The sequence below is a fragment of the Phyllobates terribilis genome, unplaced genomic scaffold (assembly GCF_046119375.1).
Source record: "Phyllobates terribilis strain yellow unplaced genomic scaffold, ASM4611937v1 Scaffold_3__8_contigs__length_932513732, whole genome shotgun sequence".
Classification (NCBI taxonomy): Eukaryota; Metazoa; Chordata; class Amphibia; order Anura; family Dendrobatidae; genus Phyllobates; species Phyllobates terribilis.
In genome coordinates this window covers 345,157,093-345,178,592 of record NW_027362763.1, presented here as the reverse complement: position 1 = coordinate 345,178,592, position 21,500 = coordinate 345,157,093, and the positions used below count along the sequence as shown (strand labels likewise).

Here is a 21,500-nt window from a genome sequence, read left to right as displayed (position 1 = left end):
CAGACGTCATCAAAAGCATCGCAGCACCTTGATGACGTCCTGTCCCAGGGAGGGGACAGAAGCTATGGGGAAGTGACTACATGGATATCCTCCTGATGACATCCTGTTTGAGACTCCCCTCAAAACAAACATTACAGGGAGTAAAGAAAAATAAACCTTAAGACTATGTTCCCACGATGAGTACTTGGTGAGTTTTTGATGTTGCAGATTTTAGGCACCTATTAAGTAAATTAGGTTACTTGTGTTTTTTGCACAAGTTTTTATTACATTTTTCATGCTATGTATTTTTGTCTCTTGCTGGAATGTCATACAAAGAGGCTTTGTTTTTGATACTTTCTGGTGTCTGGCCATGTATGGATTAGATGAATTTTTGGTTTTGTTTCTGCCAAGTTAACACACTAGAAACAAATGTGCAAATTTTAGCTGAAGATTTTCCACATCTAATGCAATACTATAGGAAAAATCTGCACATAAAACTCAGCATACACGCCCGAGAAACTGACATGTTGCAGATCTAAAACACACACTGCAGGTCAATTTATGCTAAGCAAAAAAAATGGGCTTGAGATTACTATAAATCCCATCTGCTGGAATTGCAAAAGGGAAAATACGCAGCATCAAAAACTTACCAAAAACTCATTGTGGGCACACAGTCTTAGGGCCCTTTTACAATGCATTCTTCGCCACATACATAGTAGACTGTGTCTGAGTGTTGGCATCCAGTAGGGGTATATGCCCAAAAATGATGCACGACAGAGAAAACGTTGACACCGTTGGCACTTATGCCCGAATCCCATTTTGCGACGGGTTCAGACATACGCCCCGATGGGACCAACGAACGTAGGACACAGCTCACTATGAAAGCACCCTTATAGGGATTAGCTGTATAGGGAGAGTTGTGGTGAATTTTAAAATAAAACAAATTACAAAAGTAGTTGGGGCTTAAAAATAGATATTTATAAAGGGCATTATACTATATGTGTTGGACCACTTCTTTAATGGCAAGCATGCATTTTCCTTGTATATTAAAAAAAATAACAAAAGCAACATGAGTGAATACACGTTGAAGTAGGAATGAAAATGCAAACACAGTTTAAATAAAGTGACTTACCAATCCTTATTAGTCAAATTACTTGTAGAATAATCAAACAAATTTTCCAAATCATGTGGAGCGCCTTTAATTTTATTTTTAATCTGCGTAAGAGAAATAAACAAAAACACTTAAGCTTATTTTAGGTAGACCAGCATCATCTTAAAGGGGTTGTCCAGGTTTGGGATGCAGGTCTATGTGACTGCAGAAACCTGAATCCTGACAGCGCTCGCATCCCCTCTATGAATAACCTCTGCCTCTAGGACAGTTCTAGGAGGATTATTTAGCCCATCAAAAAGCCAAATGGTTCCGCTGTAAACTCAGAACAGTGGTCTTTGATTAACTTCACCTACTATGTAATTGTATATTTTTAAGGTTTTATCCTTATACTCAGGAAACATTTGGTATCTTTTAAATATATTAACTCTTTCGTGCAAATGGACGTAACAGTACGTCCAAATTGCAGGTAATTTCCCACAATTGGGTGTCAACAAGAGTTGTGCAAGTGCCATCTGCAGTTATACACAGCCAGGCTTCTGCCACATTTGCTGAGACAAGACATAGTGCAGATCTCAGCACTTTAACCCCCAGATGCCGCTGTCAGTAGTGACAGCAGCATGTGAGGAGGTTGCTCTCTTTGTCAGCTCTTCGGCGCCCCCACAAATTGATCTCAAAGTGCTGATAGTTGCTATGGCAACAGTGAGACATGACAATGACCTCCATGGTCAGCTATATCCATTAGCCCATCAGATCCTGCTGGGCCCAGGGTGGTGGGATCTGATTGGCTAACTATCAGTAAAAGATTGACAGAGGAGATAATGCATTATAGTACATATGTACTACAGTGTATTATTATTATGATCAAAGGATTGCAGGTCCAAGCCTCCATATAAGTGTTGTATCATAAATTCAAAATCATAAATTCACAGATTTAATGATGAAAAATGTCACATATTTGGTAACGTCACATTTGTAACAACATGTACTAGCAATTTCATCCCCTTCAGTGGATACTGTAAAAAAAAATCTTAAAAACTATTAAATAAATTGCCATTTCTATTAATCTTGAATAAAAAAAAAAAAAAAAAAGTGATCAAAAAGTCATTAGTATTCAAAAATGGTACCATTAAAGGCTACAGTTTTTACACAAAAAGCAAGCCCACATGCAATTCTATTCACAGAAAGATTGATTGATTTTTCTTGTGAAAAAGAAGTAAAACGGAAAGTGGTCATCAACATAATTGTATCGAAGAATGAGATTAATGTGTCAATTATCCAGCATGGTGAACTCAGTAATAAACGTAAAAACAATTCCAGATTTAAAGGGAATGTAATTTTTTTGTTAATGTTTTAAATTTATGTTAAAAAGTTTATAAATAAGTGTTTAAAACTAAATCAGCCACTGAGGGAGCTGCTAATTTTTTCCCTGGTGTTTAAATGTCAGAACAGGACACTTACATACAGCAAATGTGACAGCCCCCAGCCATAAAAGGAAGTGGTCGGTGACCGACCCTATCTCCTATTTCCTATGCTGTGGCTTCCTTAGCTGTTAAACAGGCATGTCCCCTGGTACCATTTTTCCCTGTAGTTACTCTATTCCAAACATAGCAATCGTGTCATTGTGACTGTAGCGCTCAGATCACAGTAATAACCATTGAGCGGTGAGCACAGGTCCAGGCTCCAAAGCTGCAAAGGTGGCTTCACCCAGCAGTTAAGTATTTGTCACTTAATGAAATCATTACTGCAGTCCTGGTGCCAGGACAAGATGAGAGCTCACTGGTAATCACTGTGAAAGTAGCGCCGCAATTACATTACGGCTCTGCTCAGATCACAGCAATTATCCTCTGAGATGTGTTTTTAATTGTCTCATGTGTGATACAGCCTGCAAAGCCATGTATCTAATCTTATTATTCCTGATATGGTCCACAGAGCAGTGTATTTAATCCTATCATGTGTGTCCACAGAACAGTTTGATTGACTAATCCTGCCATGTGTGATACTGACTGCTCAACTGTTTAATTACTGTGATCTAAGTGCAGCAGCCACAATTATATGACTGCTCTGCTCAGAGCTCTGTAAAGACCGTTTTTCAGCGCTGACTAACTGTCCTTTTTTTATTGCTCCTAGTTTCACCGAATATATTTACTAATATTAAATAAACTGCATAGACTTCAGGAAAAAGTCTTCTTATTGGACTTGTGATAAAGTCATTGACAAAATGCTGGGGGGGAGGTATGTTTCACTGAGGCTATTAGCTTGAATGATTTGAAACCCAGAAGTTTTGCTCCAGCACACTAAGTGTTGAGAGGGGTTTAGCAGCCATTTTAAGGGCTGGGTTTTTGAGAACAAGCATAGAGCAGGTGGGAGGTTGTTCGCCATATCTCCACCCCAGGGTGTGGCCTGGGGTTTAAATAGACGGCCTGCTGAGGCATTAAGTGTCGGACAGCAACAGTCTTGGAAACTCCTGTGGTGCCTAACCCACATACACTTCTCTCACAGATACCATCTACTGCTGCCTGGTTTACAGTAATTGATTTAGCAAACGCTTTTTTCAGTATTCCACTACATAAAGACTGTCAGTTTCTGTTTGCATTTACATATCAAGGCAGGCAAATGACCTGGACGGTGATGCCGCAGGGAGTGCAGAATAGCCCTAATCAGTTTGCAAAGAACATGTCTAGCTGTCTGCTGCCATGGCAGCTGGACAACTCTGAGGTAGTACTGTTACAATACGTGGATGATCTTCTTTTGTGTGCCCTCACGGAGCAAGTATCCATCAGGGCCAGCCTCCTCAAGCATCTAGCAAAACTGAATTGTCGAGTCTCAGCCTCGAAACTTCAGTTTTGCCTCAGTCAAGTGGTCTTCTTAGGCCACTGCCTTACTCAGGGTGCCAGACATCTCACAGAAGAAAGGAAGACGGCCATCTACGCACTACCATTCCCAAAAGATCCCATAGAGCTGCAACGGTTCCTCGGACTATGTACATATTGCAGACAATGGATCCCAGACGCCTCACGTCTAATGCAACCCCAATATGATGCATTAAAAGAAGACACTCTGGCTGATGTAAACAACAAGGACCACCAAGAACTGCTGCAACAAGCCTTTGAGCAACTAAAGTCAAGGATAATGCCACCCCTGCCCTTGGAAACCCGGACTATGCTCAACCTTTCCATTTGTATGTCTCTGAGACAGGAGGGCATGCAGCCGGAGTACTCATGCAGAAGCACTGTACAAAGCAGCGCCCAGTCAGGTATTACTCAGCGCATCTGGACCCGGTAGCCAGGGCCTCCCTCAGCTGTCTATGAGCGGTTCATGCCACACAACAGTTACTTGAAAAAACGGCGGACATCATTCTTGGACATGAGACTCACATTTATGCTCCGCACGATATTGCGGCTGTTCTGGCTTTACAGCAACCTAAACATCTGTCCACACAGAGACACCTGTGGCTGCAGTGTTCGTTGATGTTGCCAGAATATGTGAAATTACACCGGTGCACCACCATCAATCCGGCCACCCTGCTACCAGCACCTGAAGGAGAGGGGAAAGAGGCTCCACCACATGACTGTCTGGAACAGATCACTGCGGAGTCAACTCCACTTGTCTTAGAGGGGGAAGTACCCTTGGATGACCCCGAACTTAAGTTATATACGGAAGGATCAAGATATGCTGACACCTCTGGCAGGGTTCATACTGGATATGCTGTCACAACTGAAGACACATTGGTAGAGGCTGCAGCCTTACCTCCCAGTATGTCAGTACAGGAAGCCGAGCTCAAAGCTCTGATTGCTGCTTGTCAACAGGCCGAAGGTAAACGTGTGAATATATTTACTGACTCGAGATACGCCTTCGGGATTGCACATGACTTCGGGGAAATCTGGGCAAGGAGAGGCTTTGTCACGACTGCATGTTCTCCTGTGAAAAATGCTGAAAGAGTCAGACAATTGATGGAAGCGGTGCAACTACCAAGACAGTTGGCTGTCGTAAAGGTAAAAGCTCATAGCCGACCAGATGCCCCTGAAGCAAGAGATAATGCACTTGCTGATCTCGATGCTAAGCGAGCAGCTCTTCTTCCGACATCCATGTCTGTTACGCGGCAACAGGCCAAACAGCTAAATTCCGTGCCAACCCAGGATCAACCTGCAGAAGAGCATCAACCGGTCCCTCCAATCACAAAGCTATGCTCCACACAGCAAAAAGTCTCTAAAGAAGAACGCCAGTCATGGAAGGAGGCGGGTGCTAAATTGATAGATGGGCTATGGAAGAAGGAACAACTGTATTGTTTGCCTCGACTCCTATATCCAGCCGTTGCAGCCAGGGCCCATGGATCGGTACATCGAGGGAAGAATCAAGCTTTGCTACTGGTACATAAACTCTATTGGGCTCCAGGAATTTCCACCATGTTGAGTGCACAGAACAAAGGTTGCACAATATGCCAAACCTGCAACCCAGGTAGATTACAGAATGTACCGACAAAACACCTTGCCAAACCAGAATATCCATTCCAACGATTGCAAGTTGATCACATCACTCTCCCTAAAGCAGGACGATATGAATACTGCTTAGTGGTAGTGGATATGTTTTCCAGTTGGCCAGAAGCATTCGCCGTTCCAAATATGACTGCCAAGACTACCGCCAAGAAGCTGGTCTCTGAAGTTGTTTGCCAGTATGGAGTCCCAGAAGTTATCGTAAGTGATCAAGGACCAGCCTTTTCCTCATGCGTGTATCAAGAAATACTTACCATGATCTGATCAACAGTGGCGCTGCATACTCCTTATCATCCACAGTCAAGCGGCAAGGTGGAGAGATTGAATGGCACACTGAAAAGGCAGTTGACCAAAATGATGCAGGAGACTACGGCCCAGTGGCCTGAGCTCCTTCCCATTGCACTATATCACATGCGCACCACCCCCATAGGGAAACACAAACTGTCACCCTATGAGATACTATTTGGGTCACAACCAGCTATAGCTCGATTTACCCCACAACAATTATCAGAAGAAACAGATCGTGTTGCGCAATATGTAATTCAGCTTGCCAAAGCACTAACTAACACCCATGCGTTAGTATCATCTTCTATTCCAGATCCAGCTGATGCAGAAGGTTGTCATACCCTCAGGCCTGGAGATTATGTGTATGTGAAGAAGCATATTCGGAAACACGGACTAGAACCATTGTATGACGGACCATACCAAGTGCTCCTGACAACCCCAACAGCAGTAAAACTTGAAGGGAAGTCAACATGGATTCATGCTTCACACTGCAAACGTCAACCATCCTGAGATGTTTTATGATAATATGTATGGTTGGACTAGGCAATACCTGGAATAGACTACAACAGAGTACTGACCCTTTTAATAACAAGTTCATTACTCACCACGAAATTTTGGTACAAGAATTGAGACAATTAGAGAACAAACAGATCAGTGACTGTTGGATATGTACTCACTCACCAGTTTCAGCCGCTAGTATGCCCTTTCTGGCAGTCCCAATCACTCTGGAAGAAATACTAAACTGGCCCAATTGTAGCGACACCCTTGCTAATAATGCTACTAAGTTTAGTAGATTATGGAACACTACTGTAGGTATACCAGTAGTTGGGTGGGTGGATCTCCCCTGGTGGCAAGGAAATCTTACTGCCACCAGTAAATACCTACAATTCCTTGCCCTTAATGGAAACAAATGGGTGCCCAGAAACAAGTCTTCCTTGACTAATTTAGGCTTCATACTAACTGAAGGTTTACAAATTAGTTTTAATGCTACCTCTAGTACGGCAGATGCTTTTAAACTGTCATTGTTGGAAAGATACATTCATAATCACTCATGGGTACATGCAAATCTGTTCATAAAAGGTACCAATGACACATGTTTTAAAATATCTGGTAATATCCCTTGTAATGAATCTTCTGAATATAAGCCTAGTGATCCAACATGTGGCAATCCGAATGTTGGATATTGTAGCCCCCTGGGACAAATGCCTTCATGGTGTATGTTATCAAATAACACAGTTTTTATCAATTTGGTACATAATTTAGTATTACAGCACTCGGCTTTATGGGATCTACCATCAGCCACATATTGGGTCTGTGGGAATAATGCATATAAATGGCTCCCAGTCGGAGTAGGGGGGACTTGTATGTTGGCCCGGCTAACTCCAGCCACTTATCTTATTCCCCACAGTAAAGTAGATATGAGAGCCATCCCTCTTCACACCATTTATAAACGTGCCAAAGACCACACCCCGCACCCATCAGGAAGACCTCATTTAGTACAAATGAGTATACCTAATAAGATAGCCAGTACTGTCTTCCTCTACCCTATGGTAACACAAATGTGGGACAAATTAGTGGAAGTCGCTGATTACTTAGATGACCAGATTTGGAATATTTTGGAAGTAATTAATACTATTGTTGCAGTGCAGAATCAACTTATTATAGTGGCCAGTCAACATACTTTAGTGCTGGACTATTTGACAGCAGCTCAAGGAGGGATGTGTCAGGTTATAGGCCCAGCCTGTTGTCACTATATTGATCCCGACTCTACCATACGGTTAAAGACTAAAATGGAAGACATTAGGAAACTCAAGGAAGAGTATAACAAACATAACGAATTGACCAAAGACAATTGGTGGTCTGATACATTCTCCTTTTTGAATCCTGCTAATTGGTTTAAAGGGATTGGTGGATGGATTGCTGGAATATTACAAGGAGTGTTGCATATTGCTGCTTGCATCTTGTTAATATATGTCTTACTAAAACTAGTCTTTTATTGTATCCCATTTTGCATGAGGAAAACTTGCCAGTCATCAAAGAGCAAGGAGGACGCTGTTAACCGACATCCAGTGCTACTATACACGGACCTCCCAGATGTAACCAGCTTTGAGGACCTGGATGACAAGGGAATGATGACCTTTACCCGCATGCCCCAACCAACCTCACGTCTGAAGATCAGAGCTTTATGATTATATCAAAGAACAAGGGGGGATGGACATGCCGCGACAGCCTCGATTGGTAACAAGGGCACTAATTGAGTGAAGACCAATGTCCCTCAGGCTCAAAGCATGACCCTGGGATAGCACCTCTATTGTTGATAATAACATAATTTTTAGGGGGGAAATGAAAAGGACATATTGATATTCATGCTATAGCAACTCCATTTTGTCTGCTTGTTTCAAAATCATGTTATCACTCCTTGCATAACATACTTCTTTCCTCCTTTTCTCATGCTTTACATGGAACTTTCTCACACTAACTTTTTCTCACAAGAACATTTTGTCAGACACCCTGCTCCTGTTATCCAACTAGTCTAGGCCAGGATGACCTTGTAAATTTCCATCGTGCTTCGAACTAACGATGATAATATGACCATATATGTGTTTCCGTAATAATTGCACTAACATTGGCTCAAGCCTGTAGTACTGTAGTATGGCTGTAGGTGATTGGCTATTGATATACTCAAAACAATATAAAATGCTAAGCAAAATAAACGAGATCAGAGATTCGTTGAATCCTCCCATACAGAGCACTGTTTCCATTTGGTTTTCTGTGGATTGCAATCAACATAATAATTTGACACTCACTTGGTCAACCGTGAAGGGTTATTGCCCTCCCTCAACAGTATCTGGAGATGCTAGTTCCAGACAGAGGAACTGGTGGTCGTGCTAACTTGAACCATGTGTGTTTTGCTAACCCTGTGCGGGCGGATCACCAAAGACCTCTGGATTTTGCTATCCATTTTTCTTTTCTTTACCCATTATGCCAAGAAAGGCCTGTTTATTTTGATGGACTTTACTGTGGTTTATGCTGTGCTTTAATAAACCACTGAGAAACTTAAAGAAACAGCGTTCCTGTGCTGAGTGAACCGACCTACCAGAGACTACAGTAGATCAGTTTAACTGCATGTCAGACTACACCCACACCTCAAGGTACTGTGTAGGGAGGACAGACCACTGTATTATGATCCATAAATGTTATTCTCCCTTATCCTTTTGCAAACAGCCAGATGGGGAGGAGTGACATCACACACATGCGAGCAGATCCTGCCCACATTTACTGCAGTCATCCTGCGAGCTAGCAGTACACTAGGTTTTTATGACAAATATCAGCAGGTGCTTACCCAAGTGTTTAACCCCTTAACGACTGAGACATTTTGTATGTTAATGACTGAGCCTAATTTTTAAAATCTGAGATGCGTCACTTTATGAGGTAAAAACTCTGGAACGCTTTAACATATCCCAGTGATTCTGAGATTGTTATTTGCTGACATGTACTTCATATTAGTGGTAAATTTTGATCAATACGATTTGTGTTTATTTATGAAAACATCAAAAATGTGACAAAATGTGAAAATTTTGCAATTTTCAAACTTTTAATTTTTATGCCCTGAAATCAGATAGTTATACCTCAAAATAGTTAATAAATACAATTTCCCATATGTCTACTTTACATTAGCATCATTTTTGAAACATGTTAGGAAGTTCTGTTTTTTTCTGTTAGGAAGTTAGAAAGATTAAAAGTTTAACTGATTTTTAATTTTTACAACAAAATTTACCAAATCATTTTTTTTAGGGACCACATTTCATTTAAAGTGACTGGGATGGGCTATATGACAAAAATACCCCAAAATGACACAATTTAAAAACTGCACCCCTTAAGGTGCTCAAAAGTTAAAACTACATTCAAGAAGTATATTAACCTTTTATCAAAGGAATTAAAAAAAATTGGAAGGAAAGAGTGAAAATTTTAATTTTTACCAAAAAATGTTTGCTTTTTCATTTTCACAAGGATAACAGGAGAAAATGGACTGTACAATTTATTGTCCAATTTCTCCTGAGTACAGAGATACCCCATATGTTGTAGAAAACTACTGTTTGGGCGCTTGGAAGGTCTCAGAAGGGAAGGAACACCGTTTGACATTTGGAGTGCAAAAGTGGCTGGAATAGATATCAGACGCCATGTCGCATTTACAAAGCCCCTAATGTGCCTAAACAGTAGAAACACTCCACAAGTCACTTTATTTTGGAAACTATACCCCTCAAGGAATTTATCTAGAGGTGTGGTGAGCATCTTGAACTCACAGGTGCATCACTGAATTTATAAACATTGGACAGTGAAAATTAAAACTTACAATCGTTCCCCAAAAAATGTTGTTTAGCCCCAAATTTTTCATTTTCACAAGGATAATGGGAGAAAATGGACCAGTTTGTTGAGCAATTTCTCCTGAGTATACGTCGTTTTTTAATTATTGATTTATTCATTAACAATGTTAATAAATAAATGAAAAAAATGAGGTGTGGTCCCCCCTTTTTTTTGATAACCAGCGAAGTTAAAGCAGACAGCTGAGGGCTGATATTATCAGGCTTGTAAGGTCCATAGATATTGGCCCCTTACTAGCCTAAAAATTCCTGTCTGCAGCCACTCAAGAATTGACGCATCCATTAGATGCACCAATTCTGGCGCTTTGCCCGGCACTTCCCGATTGGCCATGTGCGGTGGCAATCGAGGTAATATTTTTGGGGTTGATGTCAGCTGTGTAATGTGACTTGGCATCAATCCCAGTGGTTAGTAATGGAGACATGTCTAATCAGACATCCCCATTACTAACCCAGTAATCAAAAAAATAAAAACACACAAACAGGAAAAAATACTCTATTTGAATGAAGACTCCCCCACACTATCCCTTGTTCACCAATTTATTATCAAAAATGTTCTCACAAAGCTCCTTCGATGTAGTCCACATTCCCCGATGTCTCTGGTGTCTGAATAACAGTAAAGGTGCCTTGTAGTAAGGACAACTCTCATCAGAGCAATTGGCTCTCGTTGTCGTCACTACCCGTCTCCTGTGAATAGCATCGGTAATGCTGGACTACATCGGAGGAGCTTTAAGGGAACATTTTTGATAATAAATTGGTGAACGAGGGATAGTGTGGGGAGACTTTATTCAAATAAAGTATTTTTTTTTCTGTGTGTTTTCAATTTTTATTACAGGGTTAATAATGGGGGTGTCTGATTAGACATCTCCATTACAAACCCCTGGGTTTGATGCCAGCTGACAATACACAGTTGACATCAATCCAAAAAACTATTACCCCGACTGCCACCACATCAGGGCAATTGGGAAGTGTCAGGCAAAGCACAAGAATTGGTGCATCTAATGTGATAATATAAGCCCACAGCTGTTTCTTTACCTTGGCTAGTTATCAAAAATATGGGGGAACCCAAGTCATTTTTTTTAATTAATTATTTATTTAATAGGTTTAAAAAGGTTAAAAACACCCTTTAGTGCCACATAAAAGGCACTAAAGGGTGCAACTTTATAATATTTAGGGGTAGCAGACATTAATCTAAGCTCTCCCTCCTATAACAACTCTCCCTTGACTGCCTCTATAGGACAGTTTGCTGAGCATCATGTCGCTGGGTCTTCTATAGACCCAATGATGGGATACAGCCGATCACAGTAATGCCAGTAGCCAACATGGCTATGGTATTATCTTGTATGGCAGGCAATCCTCGCAACTTTATTGGTTGTCTAACAGCCGCAAAACATGCGGGCCGGGAACTCGAGCATGGTGCTCGAGCATCTACGATACTCAATAGAGTAACGAGCGTGTCTGAGCGTCCCAATGCTTGATCGAGTATCGAGCAGTGGCGAGCACGCTCGCTCATCACTAATGGTGACCAAAAAAATCTATAAATATTTTTAAGGTCTTTTCTTGTGTAAAATAGAAAAACATTAAAAAATGTGTATACATTTGGTATTGTTGTGTTCATATCAACCCACAGAATAAAGATAACATGACAATTATACCAAATGGTAATTGATGTTTAAAAAAAAAGAAATGAACTAGAGATAGAACTGTTTTTGTTTTTTGCCTCCCAAAAAGTAAATAAAAAGGGATTAAAACATCACATGTACCACAAGTTGGAGCGAATGAAAAACCATAGACTGTCCCGCAAAGGATATAAAAATAAAAACTATTATTATTATTAAAGGATAAGCGCTTATACAGCTCCACTGATGGAAAATTGTGAAGCTTGTACCTTTTAAAATATGGCGATCCAAAAAGCAAATATTTCTTTTTTCAAAGAGTGTATTAATTATACTAAAGCAATAACACATAAATAAATCTATATAAGTTAACACTTTGTGTAGTGCGGCCAATGGCGCCAAATTTAAAAAGCAAAAAAACAGTAGGGGAATTTTTATTTTGTTTATATTCCTTCATATTTATTTTATTCACTCCTAAAGCACCATTAATTATCCAGCGCTTTACAGTTATTGTCATCACTGTCATCATTGGGGCTCAGAATCTAGATTCCCTATCAGCATGTCTTCCCTATCAGTATGGAAACCCAAAATAAATAAGGGGATAACATATAAACTCCTTGCAGATATTGTTCTTAATTAAATTTGGATCAAGAACCCCATCGCTGCAAAGGAATAGTGCTAACCACTGAGCCACTACTGTGCTGCCCTATTCCTTTCCATAAATAGTTAACAAAAGTTTGTGAATACTGTAAGTGCTATGAATTACAAAATGATGCCACTGAGGAATACAACTCATCCCCAAACAAAACAAATCCTCATATGACTATGTTGGCAAAAAAAAAAAAAAAAATGTTAAAAGCTATAGCTCCCAGGATGCGACAATAGAAAAGTGAAATAAAAATGGTCTGACATAAAAGGTAAAACTGGTTATGGTGCCAAAGGGTTAAACACTTGTAAATTTAGTATTTACGTTACAAAAAGATCTTTACAAGATGGCTGCCAAAAGTGTAATCTTTTCTTCTAGATTGTAAGCTCCTATGAGCCGGGATCTCTCATTTTGGTAATTGTAAAATTATGTGTTACTCTGTAATGTCTGATGTTGTCTGTACATATACCCCGATTTGCAAAATGCTGCGGAATATTTTGGTGCCATAGAAATAAAAATTATTATTATTATTATGAAGACAGATTCAATAGACACTTGTGAAACCTGCATTTACGAAGCTATAAATGTACAATACATGGATATATACCCACCAGATTATAACCTTCGTCATAAACAAAATCTCTATCACAAGATAAATAGACTTTTACAGATCTCTGCTTTGTGCCTAAAGAAAACAAAAACAGGGCACATTGTTAGAAAGGAAACAAACCATCATTGCAGGAGCTGACATGTTATTGATGCAGCCTGCTCAGCCACACAGGGGTCCAAGCGGTAAGGGGGCCCACTATCACCTTCACAGCTACAAGCAGCTCCTGTCTCAGACACATAAACAGGTGCATTATGATGAACTATTGGATTGTAAAGGGTCCATATACTATTCTTGCTCAAGGGCCTTCTTCTGTTTGTATCTTCACCTGCATCACTGCAGACAGTAAAGGACATAGACATGCTGTGTTCTGAAGTATAGTTTATAAAAAAAAAAAAAGATGTCTACCTGCAGCCTGAGAATAGTGACTTACCTGGTTTTAGGTCTGCATTGAAGGACTCCGCTGTTCCTGTACATCTGTCACCAGTGAATGCTGGCAGACATGTGCATTGTGGACTGCAATTCACACCAACTCTTGTACATGACCCACCATTACTACAGTAGTTTGTGTCACACTGTGCACAACAGTATATGCCGTTACCTGCAAATAGTAATGAGAATAGACCAGTTGTTGGCATATATATTTCTATATATTTATATTTATAGCAAGGAACTAAGGGACAAAACAAACATTTTTATTATTGATAGTTTGTAAGCAGGGCCTTCACTCTGCTAGCTAATTGTAGAATTGTATGTTATTCTGAATGTCTTTATTGTCTGAACATGTCCCCTTAGATTTGTAAAATGCAGCGTAATATTTTGGTGTTATAGAACTAAAGATTATTATTATGAGTAGGCATGTGTGAACATTTCAATGTTCGGTCTGAAAAAGTTTGCCGAACAAATTGATATTCGCCAAATTTATTCGTCGAATATTCATCGAACATTTCCAAATCCCATAGGAGTCAATGAGGGGGACCAAAAAAATGCATAGAGAACACCTAGAAACTGGACCAAAAGCTGCCAAAACACATCAAATTAGGTGTAGACACCAGGGAAGTGTCATCAATTGACCCAGAGTACAAGTACTATAATTATTATTACTGTGACAGCGACATTTATTCAGTTGTGCTTTACATGTCAAAATGCGTCACCGACTGGTACAACAAGAAAGAGGACCCTGCCTGCGAGGGCGCACTGTCACGGACGTGGTTTGTGGAACCACTGCGCCACGGACCCCGGAGAGCCTGGAGGGGTGTGACTAAGCGAGCACCGGACTGTTCACTAGAGCCTCTGATGGTGAGGTTAGACTTGGCTCCCGATGAATGCCAGGTGCCACTCCAGGACAGACCAATGGAGGCGCAGCAGCTGGACCCAGTAGGACAGACTAGATGGCGCAGCAGGCAGAGTCTGTATCAGGAGTGCAGTAGGCAGAGTCTGTATCAGGAGTGCAGCGGGCAGAGTCTGTATCAGGAGTGCAGCAGGCAGAGTCTGTATCAGGAGTGCAGCAAGGACTGGTACGCAACCTTACACAACTTAGACTGCAGAACAGGAAGGTTCCACTACAGTCAACCCAATAGATGGAGACCCAATCAGAATTCCCCACATATAAAAAAATTAGTGGCAGACGTCAGCAAAGTGGCATCGATTTCACTACTGTAGAAATAGTGTAAATAAGACCCACTCCTCTTCCAGTACAGCCAACCCAGGAGATGGAGACCTAACTAGCAGTGTTCACATTGCCCTAAATGAGGGCCTAACACCACCGAAGTGGCATCAATTTCACTAGAGTATAAGTATTGCAAAGGAGACCTAAAACAGTTCCACTACAGCCAACCCAATAGATGGAGAACCAATCATGATTCTCCACATTTCAAAGAATTAGTGGCAGACACTAGCAATGTCTAATCAATTTCACTACAGTAGAAATAGTATAAGTAAGACTCAAACCTCTTCCAGTACAGCCAACCCAGGAGATGGAGACCTAACCAGGAGTGTTCACATTTCCCTAAATGAGGGCCTAACACCACCGAAATGGCATTAATGCCATCACACTACAAGTAGTTTAAAGCAGACCCAAACCTGTCCCACTACAGCCAAGCCAATGGATAGAGACACAATCAGAATTCTCCACATTTCCCAAAATTAGGGCCTAAAACCTGCAGCAGCAGCAGCAAGAGCAGGCACAGAAGCCATATCACAGACTGCAATTTCAAGAGATCAATGCAGCACACTCAAAACGACAACATCGCCTACTCTGTACAGTCTGCAATTGGGGTGCAAAAGTCCTTGGAGATCCAAGACTTGTTTATCTTGATGAAAGTTAGGCGGTCTAAACTTTCAGGGGACAGCCGGGTGCTCTTATCCGTCAAGACATTACCAGCACCGCTGAAGACACGTTCAGAGAGAACGCTGGCTGCCGGGCATGATAAAAACTCCAAGGCGTGAGAGGCGAGCTCAGGCCATCCATCCATTTTTGAGGACCAAAATGTAAAAAGGTCAAAGTCCTCCCTGATGGTATTCATATTAAGCTCTAGATACTCCTTCACCATCCTCTCCAGTCGTTCACCTCATGTCAGACTTGTACTCTGTTGTGCTGGTGCACGAGCTAGCGCAAAAAATGTGTGAAAGGACTCCCAGAAATTGCTTCTGCCACTTACTCTGCTGCTGCGGCTAATGTTTTGGCGTTGATGAACTGACGTGCCGGAGGTTGAAAGACTACAGCTGCGATGCACACTGTGTGCCTCACTGTTATCTTGGGGAAAACCTCTATTAAGGTTGCTTAAAATCTTGTTTCGATACTCCAAAATAAGCGGGTCCCTTTCCAGGGCGGGAAGCACCTGGCAAAATTGACTCTTATAACATGGATCTAACAGAGTTGCAACCCAGTAGTCAGCATTATTTAGAATCCTAGCTATATGGGGATCATGTTGCAGACAGTGCATCAAGAAGGCACTCATATGTCGGGCCAAAGCCATGCTGTATTGTGGGCTGCGTAACACTGATGCTTGTTTCCTCTGTCCCCTCCTGCCAGCCAACCACATTCAAACGAGAGGGGATGATTATCCTCTTCATCCTCTGACAGCTGCTCGTCCATCACCTCTTCCTCCTCCATTAGTTCCTCGGCTCTTGCACCTTCACTAACAGTTTGCCTGGTATCAGTAAACCTCCTCGATCGCTGTAATCCACCGTCACTTGGCATCCGCCTGTGTGACGACAGTCTGGAAATTTGAGACACTTGGTATCCCTTACACATCCTCCTCTTCTTCTGGGGCCACCACCTCCTGCCGCAGGTTATTAAAAGTTTGCTCCAGCATGTATATGACCGAAATAGTGATGCTGATGACGGCATCGTCAGCGCTAACCAGTTTAGTAGACATTTCAAAACCGTGCAGAAGGGTGCAGAGGTCCTTAATCTGTTCCCACTCTGCAAACGTGATATGCCCCAAGTCCGTACTGCATTGCCCCAAGCTATACGTCATGACATACTGCGTCAGAGCTTGTTGCTGCTGGCACAGTCGCTGCAACATGTGCAGAGTGGAACTCCACCGTGTCGGCACATTGCAGATCAACCTGTTAACTGACACGAACAAAGACCTCTGTATCAATACAAGTCGATGACATGAGGCGCGCGAACGGCGGAAGTGAGCACACAGCTTCCGTACTTTGTGAAACAGCTCATCCAGGCCAGGATAGTGGCGGAGAAATCGCTGTACCACCAGGCTGAGGACATGAGCCATGCAAGACACGTGTGCGATCTTGCCTCGGACTAGGGCCGCTAACAGGTTCGCACGGTTATCGCACACAGCCTTCCCTGGCTCTAGGCTCAGCGGAGACAGCCATTGCTCAAACTGAGCCTGGAGAGCTGCCCACAACTTTTCACCTGTATGACTGTGATCACTAAGGCATATTAATTTGAAGATTGCCTGAATACGGTGAGCCCTGACTGCGCAGTACGGAGGTGGTGTGTATTCGCTCCGCACCCTTGGAACGCGTGACTCATTACGGCAGAGGTTGAGTGTGCAGGTGGAGGCCCTAGAGGAGGTGGAGGACGCAGAATCAGTGGAGGAAGTGGGAAATACAGAGGTTTCTTCTGCAAGCCTTGGGGATTTCAAGATTTGTAGAGCAGCCCCTTCCCCGTCTGACCCCACAGCCACTAGAGTCACCGGGTGCCCAGTCAGCAAGATGCAACGTCCTTGGCCATGCTTACTCATCCAGGTGTCTGTGGTGAAATGCACCCTGGCACACGATTTAGACAAGGAACGGGTGATGTTGTCTGCGACATGCTGGTGTATCTCAGGCACAGCTTTCTTAGAGAAGTAATGGCGACTGGGCAACTGGTACTGGGGGACTGCGACAGCCATCAGTTTTCAGAAACCGTCTGTATCTACCAGGCGGAAAGGCAGAATTTCCGTGGCCAACAGATTGGAGATGGTGGAGTTCAACCTCTTAGCTTTGTCTTGTGTAGGATGAAACAATCTTTTACGTGACCACAACTGCGGGATCGAGGGCGGGCTAAGGTGCTGAGAGAGGGCGGAGTATGGTGAACCGGAAAAACAGGTGGAGCTTGAGTGAGATGCAGATGTTACGGTGGATTGAGAAACATGCGGTGTGCTCGGTGAAACAAACACAGCAGGCGTGTCCACTTCCTGGACTGGAGTGGGTAAAAAACTGGAGTTTCTCCGATGGGAGACCTGCATGACAATACTTGGCATGGTAACAGAGGAGGAGGAAGAAGCAGTGTATGCGTTTGATGGGACAGCTCATGGTTGTTGAGGTACGCTTGTCTGCATTGCAGCGCGGTAAGATTCCCAGCGTAAAGAATGTTGTTGGCTGCGTGACTCTGGGTTCACACCAAGTAGGATCTTCAACCTCGTCATCATCCAATGTGTTATCCCATTCCTCACCCTCAGAGTGACCCCTCTCCTCTTGTTGCCCTGACAGCACTGTACAGTCCGCATGAGCCTCAGGTACCTGAGTCTCATCGGGATCATCTCTCTCCCCTGCAGTTAACGTCTGGTGACGAGGGTCAGGAACCTGCTAGGACCCTACTTTGTCCTGCCCCGAATCCAAGCTAAATTAATTTTGGGCATCGGTGTAGATGCTTTCCTCCCTTTGACTCTGTGACTGCTTGGAGTACACTTCTGATGCCCATGGTGTAGAATGTTCTACAGACTCACCCATCTGTGGTTCGCTACAGTCAGTTGGGCAGTTGGCCAGTTGTGACCCGGGAGGAAGCATGGGTAATTGGGGTGCCACCTCTGTGGACTGTACTGCATGTGCTGTTGAGGTGGAGGAAGAAGAGGAGAGGCCACTGGAAGCAGAGCTTGCCATCCACTGGAGCACCTGCTCTTTCTGGGCCTTATCAACAAGGTGTATCGCTGTGTGGCTGCAAAAGGAAGAGAGTAAAGTAGGCTGTCAACTAACATAAGTTGTCAGTCGTCTTTGGATAGGACCTGTTTGTGTTGGTTCACTAGTGCTTTAACTAACATTACCACGTACCCCACGTACACCTTGAACATCAAACCTATTCCCCCTTCCACCACGCCCTCTTTTTTTCCCACTCATGTTGGTCACATGCAGTGGTAGGAGCATGCAATTAACTAAAGAAAAATATGTTTTTTTCCTGTGCAATAGCTCAGCACACACCTGAATTTCAGCGATACTAAATGACAAGGTTTGATATAGCCTGCCGTATAACGTTACTAACAGACAAAATAAATGTGTTAGTGTGCATGAGGCCGATAAAACCTACGAGATATTCTCCAAACAATTTCAAACTCAGATGTCCCCTGCTGTATTACTTTAGGAACAGAAAAAAAATTTTTTTTGAATGTGGATGAGGCCAGTATGACATAGAATATATGCTCCAAAATATTTCAAACTCAGATCTAGCCAGGTGTATCACTTTACTCAGAGCAAAAAATATTTTTGGGTTACTCTGCATAAGTTCTGCACCCAGCTGACTTTGACCGCCACTGACGTAGTAACTGGCTTATAGCACTGTATGACTTTTGGCACAGGAAAAAATATTTTTTGGACTGGGCGTTGTAAGAAAAGTTTTTTTTTTTTCTGTGAAACCAGGACAAGTTCAACGCCACTAAAATAGGATCTGCCTCTTAGCAGACTGGATCAACTTTGCCACAGTAAAAAACCTTTGGTGGACTCTGCATACAAACTGAATTTGACCGCCACTGACGTAGTAGCTGGCTTATAGGTCTGTATGACTTTTGGCACAGGAAAAAATATTTTTTGGACTGGGCATAGTAAGAGAAGTTGTTTTTTTTTACTGTGAAACCAGGACAAGTTCAACGCCACTAAAATAGGATCTGCCTTTTTGCAGACTGAATCAACTTTGCCACAGTAAAAAACCTTTGGTGGTCTCTGCCTGACAACCAAAGGTATATATAGGTTTGACTGTGCGTACAAGCTGAATTTGACCGCCACTGACGTAGTAGCTGGCTTATAGCACTGCATGACTTTTGGCACAGGAAAAAATATTTTTTGGACTGGGCGTAGCAAGAGAAAAAATTTATTTTTTTTCTCTGAAACCACCTGAAATTCAACTCCACTAAAATAGTATCTGACACAAAAAAAACTTTAGTGCACACAGCTTTCAATATCACAATAGCAACAGAAAAAAAACAGATTTTGTGCTCTGCAATAAGAAGCTCTGCAGACTGTGCAGAGCACAATTTCAACCCAACTAAATGAAAAGGTGCACTGCGCTTGCTTGATCACATTAGCAAATTCAAAAAAAACATTCAAGGTATACTGAGACATGGAGCTCTATACCAGCGGTGCACAGCACTATTGTATAGCATGGACCCTCTGTTTCTGTCAGAATCTCTTTACTTGCACAAGAACACCAAAAATATGCTCACCAGCGGTTGCAGAGGTACACAGGCCAGGAATTATCTACACTAACTGACTACCACACAAGCGCCCATCTATCTAGCTAATATCTCTCATTACACAAGAGAACACTGAGCTGCGTCTGTCTCCAGCAGTGACATGGATATAATGGCACTGAGGGAACATGGCCACTTTTTATATTGAGAGGACATGTGATTTCTGCAGCCAATTGCAGAAGCCCTTGTGTCTGGACAATGTAGATGCTTCCTACTCTATAATTGGCTGTCCACGCTTTCCTCAGTTAAAGTTACCGCCCAGAGGAAAAAAAAAACAAAACAGTGCGCCGCTGATCTGACCTGTTCTAAGCTCTCCACAGCCCCCACACTCACCTGGCACATGTCACCGCTCATCATACACTTGCACTATACTAACAAAACTGTTCAAAACACCGTGGTTGCCCTGTATTCGCCGACCCGCGCAAATTCTAACTTTTCCAATTTTAAGAAAATTTGCTCGCCTTTGCGATCACGAATCCGAATGTGTCATATTCGTAAGTGGGTATATAAGTATACTAGAATGAATAGCTTCAAAATATTTGTCTTGTTCTAAAATGTCTCTGATTCCACAGACAGACAACTGATTTTATTAGAGACTATAATGATATATTCCACCAAATGTTTTTTACAATATTCACTTTGATATATTGTTTCCAAGCACTGGTCTCTCTCCCTTTTAGAGGGTTTTACAAGGGACAAGCCTTTTCTCATACCTTTTCTTCACTCACACAAGCCTCTTACAAGCTGTCTGTTTTTCATCTCCTCTCCTCCCATTTTTAGATTTCTTTCCTTGTTTACTATTGTACTTATCTTTCTCATCATTAACATTTTATTATATATGTGTACTCTAATATACTCTGTTGATATAAAATTTTATATATAATTGCATTCCCTTATATTTTCTATGAAAGACTCACCTTCCATGATTTTGGCTGACCTATTCATTGTATATTTTCTGGTGTAATTTTACACCAGCATTACCAACCTCCATCAACTAGGGTGTAGTACTTTGTGTTGGCTCAGATTGACCAGTATCTCGATGTCCATGATGACCACTGTGTCACATGCCCCGGTCCTTCTCTTGGACATGAGTATATATTATCTCTTATAAGCAGCCTCATTCCCGTTCAGCCTCATTCATTCTCTCAACTTCTTCCCCTTTCCCACAGAGTCTCTAACTACTTTTCTGTGAGTCTCTGTGGGAAGACGGGAGAAGTGTTTTTCCACATATCCTTCTCACTCATTGAAGTATCTCTTATCGTCACCCAATCCCTCTATCTTTTCTCCTTATTCATCTATTGTCCTATCCCTTTTCTTTTATTTTCTTTCTTTTCTGGTCTGTTTTTCTTTTTGTCTTTTTTTATAATTCTCTTTTTGTTTATTATGCATACCTTTCTTTTTCTATACAGTTTGTTATTCATGATTACTTTATTATAAAATATAGTGACATAATAAATTCTATATAATGCATTCCCT

The 21,500-nt window shown here is 42.0% G+C and overlaps 2 protein-coding genes across 2 annotated transcripts in view; one reads left to right on the top strand and one right to left on the bottom strand.

Annotated features, from left to right (window-relative positions):
* The window catches only part of LOC141258547 (uncharacterized), a 264,087-nt gene that overhangs the window by 24,756 nt on the left and 217,831 nt on the right, over positions 1-21,500 (bottom strand). The window contains exons 44-46 of the mRNA XM_073673525.1: positions 13,547-13,714; positions 13,118-13,191; positions 1,112-1,194 (exon numbers count right to left, since the gene is read on the bottom strand). Of these exons, the coding sequence (XP_073529626.1) occupies positions 1,112-1,194; positions 13,118-13,191; positions 13,547-13,714 (325 nt within the window). The remainder of the gene's footprint in view (positions 1-1,111; positions 1,195-13,117; positions 13,192-13,546; positions 13,715-21,500) is intronic.
* Positions 2,208-12,453, top strand: LOC141257840 (uncharacterized). The gene is made up of 3 exons (XM_073672852.1): positions 2,208-2,391; positions 6,409-7,863; positions 12,341-12,453. Exons 1-3 carry the CDS (start codon positions 2,208-2,210, stop codon positions 12,451-12,453), a joined length of 1,752 nt encoding a protein of 583 aa, XP_073528953.1.